Source organism: Panthera uncia, chromosome B1, assembly GCF_023721935.1.
Source record: "Panthera uncia isolate 11264 chromosome B1, Puncia_PCG_1.0, whole genome shotgun sequence".
Taxonomy (NCBI): Eukaryota; Metazoa; Chordata; class Mammalia; order Carnivora; family Felidae; genus Panthera; species Panthera uncia.
The window spans coordinates 65,542,116-65,559,999 of NC_064811.1; the positions used below are offsets into that span (position 1 = coordinate 65,542,116).

The following is a 17,884-nucleotide window of genomic DNA, read 5'->3' on the forward strand; positions in this document are numbered from 1 at the left end:
GGCTCCCATGGCCAGCATCCTTTCCTCTCCATCTCCAAAACATTCCTGTGCCAATTGATTCATCTTTTCTCAATATCTTCAAACTCTCAGACCCTCTCTCCTGGCTCATTAGCTTTGTCTCCTTTTGTGTCTGTTGTTTAGTTTCACCCCCAAAAAGTAGTGTTCCCCAAACATCTTTCACCTGGTTTCTCACCTTGCTCTTTTCAGTCTGGCTAAGGCCATTTAGTCTCCAGACTTTGATCACCATATCCTTAGTTGGTCATTCCCACATTCTTAAGTAATACTGTACTTTGCTAACTTAGGCACTCCATAACACAATATCTTAATTTTACATTTATGTTTTTATATTTTCTCATTTGAAAACAAAGGAGGGGGAGGAGAAGGAGGAGAGGAGGAAGAGGAGAAGGAGAGGAAAAGGAGGAAGTGAAGGAGGAGGAGGAAGGGAAGGAGGAGAGGAGGAAGAGGAGGAGGAAGTGGAGGAGGAAGAGGAGAAAGAGGAAGAGAAGAAGAAAAAGGAGGAGGAGGAGGAAGAAGAAAGAAGAAGAAGAAGAAGAAGAAGAAGAAGAAGAAGAAGAAAAGGAAGAAGAAGAAATAATAAATAATAATAATAATGGTGGCACAGAGAGGCTTAGTAACTTGCTGAGCATCACAGAGCTAATGAATCCTGGAGGCAGCATTTTATTCAGGCAGTTTGGCTCCAGAGTCATTTAGTACTTATATACAACTACAGATTATATCACTTGATGCTATAAATATTCTACATATTACATGGCCTATGTTTACCGACAAATGAAATAACTCCACTTGATGAGTAAAAGTACATTACCACATTCTTTTAGAGCCCTACAAGATTTTTGGAAAACTTTAGAGAGCTACGAGGAGCACTGAGGAAATGATCACACAGAGTAATTTCCCCTGTCATGATTAAGACTGAAACCAAAGGAAGAAAGCCAGATGCCCTGGTTGGAGCAGGACCGGAAGCTGCACCATCAGTGGTCCTCATTGCAATCATGTGATTTGCACCTCAGCATATCTCTGCAAGGAAGGGTAAGCATAGCTCTGTCCTCTAGAAGTAAACTGAAGACAGTCTTCCAGAGGGCATCCCTATAGCAACCCTGAGCAGAAGGTGCTGCATGGAGGCACAACAAGGGCACACAAACCATTTGCAAAGCTGCAGGATGCTTCCTCTGAGACACCTGGCAGCATTGCTTTTGACACCTGAGTCTCAAAGTCCCTTAAGAGGTAACAGGGGGATGGTTCTCAAAATGCCAGATTACCTTGATGACTCTAGACCAGCCGCAAGACCTCTTCCTGCTTGAATAACCTTAGGATTTCCAGCTTTCCATAATGCAAGATCACAAGCTCGGATTCACCAGAGTGCAACCTTTCATTAGACACCTTCTGCTTACTCCAGATGCCGGCCTTTGTGGCTCTCCAAACAGAAACTGAAAACACTTTCCTTTTTGTCATCCACCTCTAGGACTTCAGGAGAGGAAAAGACTTGCCAGAAACCTCTCTATAAAGAAAATCAAGTGGAAACAGATCCCTCATCAGGAGTCTTTCCCATGGAGACAGGTGGACACTTGAGGCAGGCTTCTGGGGGAGCGGCGAGTCCCTGGAAGCAGCCTTCTGCAGTTCTCTTCACAGGCAACCAAGTTCAGGTGCTTTTGCGGCAAGCTGCCAGCTCAAGGCTCTAATTAATTAAACTGCTCTTCTTGCCAGGGATATTGGCCATTTGACATCTCAGTTGGAGACTGGAGCTCACGAAGGTTCTGCTTTGGAAGAGCAGCTCTGCTGTTATCACATTTGATCTCCCCGGTGGGAAAACCCAAGTGCCCAGAGTTGCAATAATCATGTTAAGTGCCAGTTTCCTTGCCAAAAAACAGTACACTCTTTTCTTTATCCTTCCCTTGGGGAAAACTCCCACTGAGTCATTTACTGGGTTCTCTGCTTATCTTGCAATTCCATACCAGCAGCATCATTTTTTTTCAACACATGTAGGCAGTCCACAAGCCCACACAGTCTGTGGTTTTAAAGATCATTAAATTTAGGCTCAACCCCAGAAGCAGGACAGAGCACATGATCTCCTATAACAATATTTAAAATGCTAGCAACAGTGGAGTTATCCTACTAATTCCAATGGGGCAGGCAAGTCTTTGAGAAGGCCACCCTCCAGCCTCTGACTCAAAACATAAATAGTCCTGGCCACCAAGCAGAGAGAACCCAGAAGGGCATTTAGATGTTGTCCTGGTAAGAGAAGAACAGGAGGGGGAGACTGACCAAATTAGTGGCTCTCCCAGGGAAAGTTATCACAACCTCTTCTCTGCTATCAAAGTATTTTGTTTATACAGTCATTATGGAACTTACCCTGTTGTGATTTATCCAAGTATAGTATTGCCCACCCCCCTAAACTATGAGTTCATTCATGACAGGGACTCATTTGTCTTTTTTTTTTTAATTTTTTAACATGTATTTATTATTGAGAAAGAGAGAGACAGAGCATGAGCATGGGAGGGGCAGAGAGAGGGGGAGACACAGAATCCAAAGCAGGCTCCAGGCTCTGAGCTGTCAGCACAGAGCCCGATGTGGGGCTCGAACTCACAAACCACAAGATCATGACCTGAACCAAAATCGGATGCTTGATCGACTGAGCTACCCAGACGCTCTTATTTGTCTTTTATCCTCCAAATAATCATGAAAGACTTTCAATATGTACTAATTAATAAATTGGGGAATTTATTAGGTGAATCCAAACTACCCTCTCAGTCAGGGTCTAAAGAAGATTTGAATAAACTTGATGTGTCCATGGGGAGTAGGATGGGGAGATGGACACAGCTTATAACCTATACCTTGTTACCTGATATATTAGGTCAAGGGAAGAAAAAAGGAAGTAAGGAGGGAGGGAGTAGAGAAAGCTAAATAGAGAAATGAAGAAGATGAAAAAGAAGAATAAATAAAAAAGAAAAAGAAATTTGTAAAAGTTATTGAGATGCATAGGCTAGAAATTATGGTTGCAAAAATGCCTGGTGTATGTTATACCTACAAAAAGGAGACAAATATAGGCTAATGGGCAAAAGGAACTCATATCTCAACATTTAGAAAAGGCAATGGATATATATTTATTTGAGGGACAGGGATATTTTATATTTTATTCTGTACCTCCAAGCAAGTGATAAGGTATTTTTACCTACCTGTGAATATTCTAGGTGCTGGCATAAGAGGACATACAAAGAGTGGGTTCTCCCCATTCCTTCCTTTTCCACCTTGAGCCCTCTGTTGGAAGCTTTTGGTGGAATGATACTATGCCAAGTTTACGAATTTACAAACATTATTAACTGTCTACTACGGACTCAAAGTTGTGAAAGATGCTAGAGATACAGAAAAATGTACTCACTGTACTATTAGAAAGGCTTTATGTTTCATTTATTAAGAAATGCTTTGCTCCTACAGAGTTGAAACCCATAATAATATTGAACTTGAGTGCATTCTCATTATTAAGAATTAGAATTACTAAGAATTAGAGACCCATACAAGGGTATTTCTCCAGTGCAACTAGTTTACATTTTGCAAATGTGCATTTTAGCTCAAGTCTATTGATATATTTTCTTTGATGCTGCTACTCTTTTAGAGCAAAAAGACAAAGGGACTCAAAATACCAAGGCTCAAATTATTCTCTGCAAGCACAGGGGTGGAATAATGAACATCTCATACTGAGACACTGTTCTAAGAATTTTACATGGATCTACCTATTCAATCCTTACAACAGTTCTATAGGTTTATACCATGATTTGTCTCATTTTATACATGAGACAAGTGAGGTACAGAGAGGCTGAGTAACTGTGGGCAAAGTTATAGAGCTGATGGATGATAGAGCTGGGACTCCAGTTACAGAAATTGGTCTCCAGATCCTGTGTTCTTAACCCCTGCACCATGTTGCATCTCGGGAGAGTGGGATTGGAAAAATGAAACAATAAAAACCAGAATCAGATAATAAGAGATGAAAGAAGAGTGCATGGAATCCAGAATCACCTATCATATCCTAAATATTGCAAATGAATGCTAAGAACTCTTTCTTTGCTAGGAGAGTAAGGCTGGGGAGAGGCAAGGAGGCAAAAAAGGAGGAAGGGGTAAAGTGCTTCCCTCTGTTCAAGGAGATACACCTGTCCTTTCCATAAATTAGTGGCCTGTGTTGGCACATTGAAAAAGGGATAGAACTTTGCAAATATACATATATCATCCCTTACCCAACAGAGAGCACTACATCAAGTCAGCAAAAACAGACTCTTCCAAAAATGAACCTTCCTAGCTTCCCAAAAAAATCTATTTAAAAAGTAAACAGGGGTGCCTGGGTGGCTCACTTAGTTAAGTGTCCAACTTTAATTCAGGTCGTGATCTCACGGTTCATGGATTCATACCCTGTGTCAGGCTCTGTGCTGACAGCTCAGAGCCTGGAGCCTGCTTTGGAGTCTGTGTCTCCCTCTCTGGCCCGCCCTCTCTTTCTGCCCACCCCCCCAACTCGCACTCTGTCTGTCTGTCTCTCTCTCTCTCTCAAAACTAAACATTAAAAAAAAAATTTTTTTTTAAGTAAACAGCATTTAAATTTATTTGAAATGATACCCTTCATTGTGACTGCTCCAGAACATGGGATTCTGTCTTTCAGGGGGTGGAGAGGGGAGGACAGAGGAATTTCCTTGATGCTGACAGGGTTGATTTGGTCTTATGCCCTTTCTCAGGGGCATGGGGAAAAGCCACCATGACCTACCAGCCCAGAAATTCTGCCAAAAAGCTGAGACTTTGGCAGCCAGCTTTGTAGAAGTCAATGAACACTGTCTAGATATTAAGTCTTAGTCTTTGAAAGAGGAAGCCAGATACAGTATAGTTTCACAAGGCTGAGGAACCAACTGTGAGTAAATATCTTAACTACTGATATTATTATCTTGGGCAGTGTTTACCCAGAGACCGATTCATCAACACTGATGAAAAACTCGAATTTTCCAACATATATTCTATATTATTAATTATCTCTTCCTGAAGTAAAATTACCTTGCCTATGTGAGAGAAGCATCACTTATGTCTATTAAAAATAAAAATATCACACAGTGGGCTAAGAGACAATATGGGTACATGCTCTGCACATTCACATATCATTAGTAATAGTGGATGGGCCCAAGTCAAAGCCAAGGGCGCATAGTTAGCACAGTCAACACAACCACATATAATCCCACAAATTGCTGCCACCAACAGATAGGTTTCCTTCAGGTTCCCACATATTCTAAAAACAATATTTTCTATATGATAGGGATACATTTCCTAAATATACTATTTTTTAAAAGTTGTCATTGATATGGGTTAAGATATCAGAAGTCCAGGGAGAGAGAACAGAGGGACATACAGAGAGAGAAATGGAGCTTTACCCTACCCATGGTACAACAAACTATCAAAATGGTAGCTGAATTTTTAAAATAAACTCTCTAACCAGAGGAACCTATTGTACGAATACAGACAAGGATTGTGGCTGGGATTCTAGGTTACCATATATAGATAAACATTACAACAGGATAAAGCAGGTCATTGTGACACCAAACCGGAAAACCCCTATTTTTCATTTCCAAGTAATTTGTGAATGGAAATCTCTAATATTTTAACTCATCCCTGGGATTCATTTTACCCCTTCCTCGCCCCATCCATCACCCTCACCCGTCCATCACCCCTAACCTATCTCTGACCTGTACACCAGGGGTGGGAGTCAGGGTCAGAGCAAAAAGCCTCCGAGAAGGGGTGAAGATAATATGTTTTTCCCATTATTTCAAATTAAAGTATTGGAAGTTCAATAGTCCAGTGACAGAATGTCCCTATACAAAAATAGCTGAGTTGACATATCTGGGTCCAAATATCTTGCACTGAGAGACTTAAAAGTATCAAGACACAAAGATATAAATATCAATGAACATAAAACAGGTAGCAGGAGACATGGAACATGCTTGAGGATCATTCTCTGCTGCTTGTTCCACAGTACACATCCCCCCATGTGTCTACTTTAGTTAAATAGTGTGGGGTAGAGAGGTTATAGAAGAAAGAAATCAGAAGATATAAATTATGCCTATCTTATAAGAGTCTACTTTGATTTAATACATTCCCTAGAGTTATGTCTCTTCATATCTTGGCATATTCATTTTTCCTCTATAACATGTTTAACAATAACAACAGCCTTGCAACAGGAGGAACTCAATAAATAATCATGAATGAATGAATGGATTCATATATATTCCCTAAATGTTTTTAGGTTTTCCAAATTAAAGAGTGGTAGTGGTTAGGAAGTAGGGTATTTGCTCTTTCACAAAACACTTCAATCACATCCTGCTGCCCAGCTATCCATTAATACCTTATTTTAGTACAGAAATTGCCTTCAAAAATAAACTCTGAGTGTAAATATTCTTTTCTCAACTCCTAGGAAAAGGGGGAAAAAACTTTTGTGTTGTTTTTAACAAACTAGTCCCAGAATATTACACTAATGGACAATCATGTATCCAGCAAATCCATTCACTCAATAAAACTTTATTAGCTCTTACTACCAGCAGGGTATTATTCATCCTAACAGAATCAGTCATTGTTCCTCCCCTCTAAGAGAAGATAGTTCAGAGGAAAGCTGAACCCATAGATAAGTATTTAGAATCCAATGGCAGAAGGAAGTAGCAAAACACTAAAGCAATGGTCCTGGCATCAAACTGCCTGGATTCACATCCTGGCTCCAACACCCACTACTGGAATATTCTCACACAAGGTCTTTAATGTCATTAGGCTTCAATTTCTTTATCTGTAAACGGTAGTAATAATTTTACCTACCTCAGAGGACTGTTATAAAAATCAAATGATAGAATCCATGTAAAACACTTCTCACAGGGCCGAGAATATGGTAAACATTTGACAAGCTTTGTGGTTGTTGTTAGGTGTTATACTTTGGTGTAAGTACAAAATGTTATGAACTCAGGAGGTAAAACCACTCATCTTTCCTGGAGAAACCAAGAAAGTCTTTGAAAAGGAAATGATACTGTGAGGGGTCTCTCCGTAGAAGACTAAGTTTTTAAGCAAACAAGAAAGGGAAGACAGCATTCAAGAAGAGGAAACAATTTGTACATAGACACAAGGTTATCAAAAAGTTTTGTATTCAGAAGCAGTCTGCTCAAGGCCTCTAGATCCCAGCACCTAGTAGAATACCAGGAGATGGGGCTGAAGATAATGGGAATGACTTGTCAAGTTATACAGAAGAGTATGGGGTCTATTTTGAATAAAATTTGAAGCACTTAGATGTTTTGTTTGTTTTTTTTTTAAATGTCCCATATTGAGGTTTATTTATTTTTGAGACAGAGAGAGACAGAGCATGAATGGGGGAGGGTCAGAGAGAGGGAGACACAGAATCTGAAACAGGCTCCAGGCTCTGAGCTGTCAGCACAGAGCCCGACGCGGGGCTCGAACTCACGGACCGCGAGATCATGACCCGAGCCGAAGTCGGCCGCCCAACCGACTGAGCCACCCAGGTGCCCCTAGCACTTAGATGTTTTTAAATGAGGTTTGACATGAATAATTGTGTTTGTTGTTTGTTTTCTAGAAAGTAACTCTGGCAGTGTTTTGGAAAATGGAATGAAGAAGAGAAGACTTGGTGTAAGAAAAGAGCAAAGAAGGAGTTATTACAACCTTCCAAAGGAGGAATAAGAAGGAAAGGACAGAGATGATAGATTCTAGGGGCATCTAAAAATGAAATTTACAGAATTTGATAACTAGTTGGATGTGGAAAATAAAGGAACAGGAGAAATCAAGGATGACACTGAGGTTTCTAGCTTGGAACGGTAAAGCCATTAACTGGAGTGGTGACTAGAAGAGAGAAAAGTTCAGCATGAGAGAGAATATGTGTAAAAAATTTGTTTACATTAAAACATGGTCTATGGGGCACCATGGTGAAAAAGACCTCTAGTTAATCAACAACACCGATCTAGGGTTCAGAAGAGCTTTCATTACTTGAGACACAGATTTGGGAGTAATTTTATTAAAACAGACCCCAACTGAATAGGCAAGACAGCCAGAGATTGCTGATCATGTGCATGGTACTATGTAAAATATGGTAGAGGAATATCTGTAGGTTAAATAAATACTGTTGAAGCAGTATAGTTGTGTAGACTCAAAGTTGGTTGATAATAATACCACCTTCTCACCAAAAAATTCAACAAAAAAGTAGATGAATTGACCAGAGTTGTCTAATGACATGGCCCCATTCTGTCTCCCTGCTTTCATAACTCCTATCCATATGAGTTCTATCCTTTCTTCCTTCCCTGCTACTTTACAGCAAGAGGCATCCCTTCATGTATCTAAGGTTAATGCTGTGCTTTAGCATCTCTTTGCCTTTCTATTGTCTTCTTCCTAGCACTTAACCATGCTTGCTCAAATCTATCCCATCTGAAGAGACGCTTCCTCAACCCAGTAACTCCCCACTAACTACTCACCTCTTTCCTTCCTTTTCCAACACTTTCCTTTAAAGAAGACCATTCTACCATTTCTATCTCCTTCCTAAACTCACTGTAACCTGGCTTCTACACCCATCACTTGGATCTCACTAAAACCAACAATGACCTAGGATATCGATAAACCTAGGGGATGTTTTTCAGTCCTTATTTTACTTAACCTCCCAGCAACAGTTTTTATACTAGTGACTACCTCATTTTTAACGACTTTCTATTTTTATTGATTTGATTTCTGCGACATCACATTCTTCTGATTTCTTCCAGCTTCTCTGGCCCTATCTTCTCACTTTACTTCACAGGAAATAGTCCTCTCCCAGCCCTTATATACCAATGCTCCTGGATTCTTATAAACATTCTTCAATTCTTCTTCACACATTCCCTAGGCAATCTTGTCCTTTCCTCCTCTCTCAATCGTTCTATATATGCATATTCCTCCCATATTCACATCTCTTAGAATGTTTTCCTGAATTATAAACCAACATACCCAAATGCCTGCTGGTCATCTTTGCTTGGAGATCTTACAAACACTACAAACCTGACATATACCAATCTGAACTCATCAACTTCCTCCCGGGCCCTGTTACCTGAATCAGTATATCAATAAATCAATAAATCCAAGATTTAATAAATCAATAAATCCAAACTCTGGGTTTACAAGGCCCTCCATTATCAGGCTTTTATTTATTTATTTTATTTTTTTTTTTTGGGGGGGGGGGGTCTTATACTTTGGGTATCTGCAAGAAGTCCACTTCTTCAGGAAAGTTTTCCCTGACTCCTAGATTAGGTTAGGTTCTCTTGGTATAAGATCTTGTAACCTCCCAACTGAAAAAGAGAATCATATCATCCATCACAATTTTACTTGTCCAACAACTATGCATATATTCTATGAGGGAAAAGATCATACGTAACTTGTTCACCATGATATTCCAGTTCAAAACATATAGCAGGTTCTCAATGAACACTTGGTAACTGACTGGCTGGATGAATGAAAGCACAGTCACAGAGACTATGCTACTTTGTGCATGACACAGAACTGAGAGAGGTAGTAAATAAGTTGGATAACAGAACTGGGTTTTAAAATTATCTGGATTGATCAAAATTATAAAAATGAATAAAATAAACATAATGGCCTATATTCATACTCAAAGACTCATCTATATAAATTTATAAGAGAGTCATGTTTTAATGTATCTCATGTGAAAATATCTTAAGAGCATGAGCAAGGACTTCACCCTTCAAAAGGCCCACAGAGGGATATGACTGATAAATAGAAACTGATGCCATCTTACGTTGTGTTACTAGATCATTAGTGCTACACTAAAGAAAGCCTGTAGATTGTCCTTGCATCATAGCCCATGTCTGATGATGTACCTGGTATACACCAAGTATGTAAACAAAGCTGCTGAATGAAGAGTGAAAAGTCTCAAAGTGCTTTTGCCAAACTGACCACAACTGAAGAACAATACATAATTTTTGACATTGGTAACAAAGAGTATGCAAAACAAAAAAGGATTACCTGGTCTAGAAATAATAATAATAATAATAATACCTAATAGAGCATTGATTATGTGTTGAACACTGTTCTAAACACTTTATGTATATTACTCATCTATCATGTGAAGTAGATATAATTATTATCCTTATTCTACAGATGATAAAAGTGAGGCACAGATAGCTTGTGTAACTAACCCATCGTCACATAAATGGTACGTAGCAGAGCCAAGTTTTGAAACCAGATAGACAGATCCCAGCAGTCTATGATTTTGGAAATCAATTATAACAATATTCTACTAGAAATAAAGAAGGAAAATCATTAACCCATAGGTGAGCTGAAGAGAAGATTCAGAAGAAAGCATATTAACTGCCTTCATACTTTAAAACTTAGAAATCAAAAGGAGACAGATAATGGTTCAGTAAAATGAAGAATCCTCTAATAGTTTGATTTGTCTCACAAGTGAACAGTCAGAGTCATTGGGTTCCCTGTCAATAGAGTATCAAGGTAGAGGCTAAGTCCATCTTTATATGATATTAATGGCAGTCCCACTCTGGGAGAAAGGGGAGACTAGAGAAGCCCCGAAGTCCCTTCATCCTCTAGGATCCATAATGTTAAGAATATGACACGGACCTTACTCTCAGACAGCCAGACCAAGACGAACACAGCAGAACTCAATCAAGATGGAGATTTAATAGGCAATAAATAACTATCAAGATAATGAAATGGATGGCATTCAGAATAGTGGATCCTCACATCAGCTTTAAAGATGAAGATCCCAGCTACCTATTTCCATATCAAGTAAATTCATAAGCAAAACCAGCACAGCAAAACAACGTCATGATATAAAACCCTAAGAAATGCCAAGTTACTAATATATGAGGCACAGGTCAACTCTTTATGCACCTGGTTTTCCATATCAATAGAGAGTGTCAAAGAATTTATTTGAGTTGTTCAGACTGTGAAATCGCTTCTTTCCCCTCAAGAAGGAGAAGATCTAGTTAAACCTGAGATTAAAGAGGCGGATAAAAGTGCCCCCTGGACTGCGAAGGCCAGGAATTAGACACGCTGCTACTGCAATAGCAGGCAGTCTCCACACGTGATCCATTACAGGAACGTCTTCCATCAGATGCTAGCGAGGCTAATCCTTTTGCAAAGCATGACAGCTTCTCAAACTTGACTGTGGTGAATCCAAACCAGATTTTTATGCTATATGATCAGCTTTCAAAATGCAAAATCATTTTTATACTGTGTTGAGTTTATGTTTATTACATTTAAATTTGGAAACAAAGATATAGATGCCTGCAATGCAGCTTGTCCTGGACTCCCTTGATGCTCATCTTGCAGAATGAAATGTCAGATAATAGCAATATAGAAATATATGCAACCAGAGCTGCTTTATAACAAAATGCTGTCAAATGATAACAGAGTTTTCCACATCCTTAAAGAGAACCATTCAAATTGCCATCTCTGAAGAAAGGGAGCTACAACATGTCACCAGAACATTCTCATTGATCCCATAGCTTTTCCATTGAATGTCATCAACTCTGAAGCCTTTTAGTACTCTGACAGCAGGTTAGAAATCTTGGAGGCCAACTTACCTTTTTGCAGTCAGATAAGGACTTTTCGCTGGCCAATGTGCTGAAAATGGAGGTCTACAAAACAGGAAAGCGGGTGACACATTAGAATCATCAAAGTGTAATGATATTGACCCTGCCCTGTTCATTTGCAATCCATAGTGGGCACCACTTCTTATGACCCCATTGATTTCTCTGGATTTTAAAAACTGCCTGCCCTTCACTGTTCCCACTGCCACCTTACCCAAGTTGGAACATCGATTATGGGCCAACAACAATAGGGTGAGATAAGACTCTTACATACCTTTATTTCACAAACAAGGTAGCTGCAGCACAATTTGGTTAATTGTCAAAAATCACATACCTTGGAAAAAGGTGAGGAATCAAAGCCAAGAAGTCTGACTCTAGAACCCACCTTGGTACTCTATCTTAAAGATGTACAAAATGTCAAGTGCCCAATCTTTCAGATGAAACCTATTATGAGCCTGAGTGATGAAGTGGAGCTTCTCCCCATTGAAGAGATTTGTGAATCTGAACAGCAGTACCAGGTCTTGCCATCACATCTCTACTTTCTTTAGCACATTTGTTCTCCCCGTGATTTACTTTCTAGCTATATGTTTTTATTTTCCTGGCCTCATGAGCCACTAAAAAAGCACTTTAGCATGCAAGGCCAATTGGGATTTATATGCAAGCTTGCTCCTTTTGGACTGTTTTGTGAAGAGTTAAAAGATTTTGTGGTCAACCACATAAATGGTACAGAAATATTTTTCAGTAAACCTTTCTACTTTTTCTTTAATTACAAAACATATATTCATAATGAGTCCATCTCCTTTCAAACCTAGTCTCTTGAGGTACTCAATAATAAAAATTGTGAACACAAAATCCTTACACACTTTCCCCATTTATCCAAATACATATTACATTATATGTAATTACATGAATTACATATTAATTATCTGTATGTTACATACACACGTACAGAAATTTCTTTCTTTCTTGAGATATCATCCTACTTAAGAACACAGTATCAGTAGGGCACCTGCGTGGCTCAGTCAGTTGAATGGCTGACTCTTGATTTCAGCTCAGGTCATGATCCCAGGATCATGGGATTAAGCCCCATTTGGGCTCCACGCTGAGTATGAAGCCTGCTTAAGATTCTCTCTCTCCCTCTGCCCCTCTCCCACTCACACTCTCTCCCCCTCTATAAATAAATGAATGAATGAATGGATATAGTATCAGCACCTTTCCAGGTCAGTTCATATAGATTGGCTCATTCGTCTCAATAGCCTCATCATATTCCATAATAGAGATATGCCATATTTATGTATACTTTCCTTTCTGGATGGATATTTGGTAATTTCCAGGTTTTGGACCTTTTGTTGTTGCTTTTTGCTTATTTTTGTTTGCTGTTACAAACTATGTTACAGTAAACATTCATATAGATATAATATGAATGTATATACATATGTATACACACATATACATATTTATGCCGACAATTTTATCTTGGTTGGAGAGTCAAAGAAAAAAGAAATGTAAAACAAATAAAGACTTTGGTATGGCTTACAGATCTAATATACATAAACTTTCTCACATTCTTTCCTTGCATAACATAAAAATATCTCCCACCTCACCTATGATTTTTCTTTGTTTTGGGACAAGCCCTAAAGATAATTAAGATCTGAGCCAGCATATATTCTAGCCCAAAATAATATGCAGCATTAAAAGATCAAAAACACAGATGTGGATACATATACAAAAAAGCATCTTTAATGAAAAAAATAAGTTCAAGGTTTAGATTGGTATGATCTTGATACATGGTTTGCTGGCAGTTTTTGTGTTTTTGCTTTGTTTGGGAGGGAAGGTATAAAAGTTATCTAGAAAGTTTGAGTTAAAAGTGGAAAAAGAAAAGAAGGGAAGAATGTTAGTGGTAAAAGAAAAGAAGAAAAGCAAATTTCAAAAAAGAAGGGCAAGATGAAAAGTTTATAAAAACAGACACAACAGAATTATCAAGAAAATGAAAAAAAAATAATGGCTCCCCTAAAAGAAACAGCCATCTTTGCTCAAAGAGAATAAGATCATGTGACTCATTCTTCTTACCATAATTAAACCCACTGACCTAATTACAACCCTGACAAATAGCAGCCCATGTTGACAGGACTGGATATACTATGGAAGTTCCATGCCATCTTGTCCTTTGCTGCTGAAAGGTGTATTTTAGTTTCTTTTGTTTCAGTATTCTTTTTTGGATGGAAAGATTCTTGCTTGTCATTCAAAGATTGAGCCAGTAAAGAGACAGAGAGAAAAGCCAAAGAAACAGCTCTCAACATGCTACACTGAACCACCCCACCTGTAATCTTCCCATCAAATGTTTTCCTAATGATCCTCCTTCATCTTTATGTACTTGTATACATAAGCACCACGTTATGAAAGAGGGCCCAATATTTACTCTCAAATGCCTGGTCCAGGAAGGTAAAGACCCAACAAGACTTGGTCATTGCTATAGCCCAATCACTAGCCCAGTGCCTGGCACAAAAAAAGGTATCCAATAATATGCACTGAATGGATGCAAAAAAAACAAAAAACAAAAAACTGCAGTCCCTATCCCAAAACACTATTTTGGAAGCACAGTGCTGGAAAAGCAGCCTCACATATAAAAACATTACAAAGTGAAGCCAAGGGAGAAAGGAGAAAAAGAGATAAAAGACTCCCAGATAGTAGTAAAATACATTTTCTATTTTGTATATTTCTATCGTCTATTATCCACTTGGCTTGGCTATTGATTTTTCTATGAACATTTTGGGCTGGATAATTCTTTGTTGTGAAGGTGGGGGCATGCTGTGCTAGGCAGCATCCCTGGCCTCTACCCACCAGATTTCAGCAGCACATCCCCTCAACCTCAGTCGTGACAACCAAAACATGTATCCAGACATTTCCAGGTGTCCCCTGGGGGAGAGGGGTAAGAAACTCACCCCCAGTTGAGAAGCAGTGGTCTAAACTCAAAGGGAGCTAGTCATTGAAATGACCCTGATTCCCTGGCTGGGGTAACTTATTTTTTTCCAGGAAACAGTCTAATGGTCAAAATCTGGAGAACCCAAATTCTAGCTTCCATGTGGAGGCAACTTGAGACACTCTAATTGCATTTTTAAGTAAGTTTAAGATATACCAGTGGGGAAAATAAATTAAAGAACATGTCTAAGAACTCAGACATTAGTATGCTAGCCCCAGGGGAAATGATCTTTGAAATTAAACAATGCCATTCAACCTTCGAGAATAGACTCAGGTGACCTGGGAAACATGTTTGGAGGAGAAATGAGAGTCAGAGATGGGTGAAATTGGCTTCACTAAAAAAAAAAAAAAAAAAAAAAAAAAAAAATACAAATAGCTCTACATTTATAGAAATGCTACATTTATAGAAAGGAACCACTTGAACTAAAGGACAAATGTACAGTGAAATCTCAGTACCTGGAATGAGTGTGGAAGAGGTAGGGCATGGGTCAGTGAGAGTCTGTATCCTTAATTTGGCCATTTTCTAAGGGGATTTTACTTACACGCTCGGTTGGTCTCATTTTGTTCCCCTCGAAAGACTTGAACTGGCATTCCAGTTTCCTAATTACAGCTATTGTAAATGACTTTGGGTGGGCTTTCTAAACCTTCCAATAACATGTTCACTTTAATTACTGGAAATGAAAGGCTCAAAACATGGTGACTTACCCACACTGTGACCTTCTTGACTATTGCATCAATATTTTTGTACTAAAGAGGAAACCCCTAATGAGTCTCCTCCACCAAAGTGTGCATGATGCTGCGTTTGTCACAGGAGCACAAGCACAATGGTACACAATGACTTTTTAGAGCACTGGCTTCTAACCCTGTTGTCAAGGTGACCAGCATGGGGTGAACAGTATTATACATAGAAGTTGTAGCAATTCGCCAAATGAATCTAGAAAGATGAGGCCCTACCTGTTATCCATTTATATACTGATACCTGAAATCTCACTTATTAGAGCTCTGTTTTTCCAATCAGGCTTTGAATCATCATAGACAAACTCTCAAGGGATGCTAGGGTGTAAGTGTCAATGCAAAGGGGCAAATTAAAAATTTCATGTATTATAATTGTTGGTCTATTATACCTTAGAGGGAATGAGTTCACCAGATTCTTTCCTATGAGCAGATTTTTGATGATAGGTTTTTTTAAATTTTCCTATAAATTTCAAAAGCAGATTTTGATAGGAGAGAAATGAAGACTTACATAATGAGGACACTGGACACTCACGGCGTTGGGAAAAGATATAAAAAACATAGGTCACATCAGGCTCTCTAAAAAGCAGGCTGTGAGATGGAGATTAGCACACAGGAGGTTTACTTAAGAGGATGCTCTCGGGAACTCCACTTGTGGAAGGAAAGGGAAGGGTGCGGGGCCAAGCAGAGGAGGGAGTCAGGCCCCGGTACAAACTCAACGAAGGTCTCAGCCCACCAAACGGGGAGCCCTGAACTGGGGTAGACTGGTCCCCATCTTGGGAGCAGCTAAGAGCTGCCCTGGAAAGGAGGCATGACCCTGGACAAGATGACTATTTTTAGCCAAGGGCAATTTCCTGAGAGGGCCGACAGCTGACAGTAGTCAGCCAGCTGCTCCCCTAGCAACCGGGACATCTGTGCAGAGCCCTGTGGTGTCCACTATAACATACTTTACTTTGATACACTTTGCCAAGGGCAGATACTGGTTGTGACTGACTTACTCTAGTTGAACATGATCCCTTATTAGGACTTAGAAGTTTGCTGGCCTTTTATGATAGAATCACTAGACAGATAAACCAATGGGCCATTGCTCAGGAATCTAGGCATTTATTCTAGTGTCCCTCCTTAAAAGACCTCCTTGTGAGCTTAAGATGGATGGCTGACCATAAGGTCTTGAATTCTTCATTTTGAAATGAGGAAACCCATATTCATGTCCTTTTAGGTCATGGGAACCCTGGCTAATTTAAAGAAAATGGGCCTGATTTCATTAGGCACATCATTTAGAAATCGATGAATATACTGCCTACTTCTTCCCTCCATCCTCTGAGGAAAGAACATTTGACTGAATAACATGGTCAGTTCTTGATTACCTAACAGAGGTAGAGAGAGTTTTACAGGTGATCCACAAAAGCATAACACAACATTTTATAAAATGGTCAATTTAGAAGACTGAGGTGGCTAAACACATCTTCCTTAAATTAACATTAACAACCATTTATAGAAATATTCCAAATGGGCAGAAAGGCAAAAGCAACGCAGAAGGAAGAGTGACTTGTGATGAAAAACTGGCCCTCGTAAGGCCTTGGTCCAAGAACCCAAACGGAGAATCAGCGATTGATGGCTCATCCAGTCCAGCCTACAAAAACACGCGGGAAGGGCAGCTGTTCACCCCATTCTCACTGATGGGAGTCTCCAGTTTGCAAAATGAGCACTGCAAAGAGACTCCATATGTTCTACACTCTTTTTTAAGAGAGAGTTTACCTCTGAGAGTTATTACAACGTTGTCTCAGTCCCACTAAAGTAGGTTTAGAAAAAACAAACAAACAGATACACTGTAACTCTACCGAGCTGATTTCTGCCATGTAATGTCTGTAACTAAGATTTATATTTTAAAAACAGCAAACATATGATGCTTACTTGATTAAACTGGCACAAAGCCAGGTGCAAGAGAATGGCTTAAGCATTGGATTATAAAAGTTAAGGAATTCAGAAACCGAATCTCTGAGATAGATGGTAATGTTACAAAATTTTATTCCAAGTGCCAGTTGTTCCTGTATGTGTGTGTATGTGTGTTTCCCACTCAGCCAGGCACTACAAAACAGGCCAGCTAGTTTTGATAAATGGTCAAAAACAGTTGAAAGCTAAGCACCATTTAAAGGAATGCGTAAATCATCTCCATTTGAAACCTGCCATTTGTACCACACAGGCACACTGGATGACTTCTTACTCAGTGATAGATGTCAGGACTAGACCTACTCATATTGCTAACAAGTTGGAAGTCATTTACACGTGAATTGATGGGTCCCCAAAGTACACACTACTTGGATGCTTTCTTAGACATTACAGTCGGCCAATTTTAGGATTTCTAGACAAAGCATAAATTTCCATTTGGCCTTCATGCTTTAGTAAACTAGTATTGATACATGTACGCTGAAAATAGTGGCATGCCCCCAGGCAAAGTGTGGCATTCATATTTTTAAGTGCATAATTATAAAACACGACCAGCTGAAGGAAAAAAATTATACCCCTGAATAAATGATAAAATTACAGTGTTTTCTTGTAGT

General features: G+C 39.2%; 1 protein-coding gene across 7 annotated transcripts in view; it reads right to left on the reverse strand.

The window, feature by feature from the left end:
- The window catches only part of RASGEF1B (RasGEF domain family member 1B), a 642,507-nt gene that overhangs the window by 354,920 nt on the left and 269,703 nt on the right, over window positions 1-17,884 (reverse strand). For all 7 annotated transcript variants that reach the window (XM_049630719.1, XM_049630720.1, XM_049630725.1 and 4 more), the window contains one exon: window positions 11,607-11,660. In XM_049630719.1, the coding sequence (XP_049486676.1) occupies window positions 11,607-11,660 (54 nt within the window). The remainder of the gene's footprint in view (window positions 1-11,606; window positions 11,661-17,884) is intronic.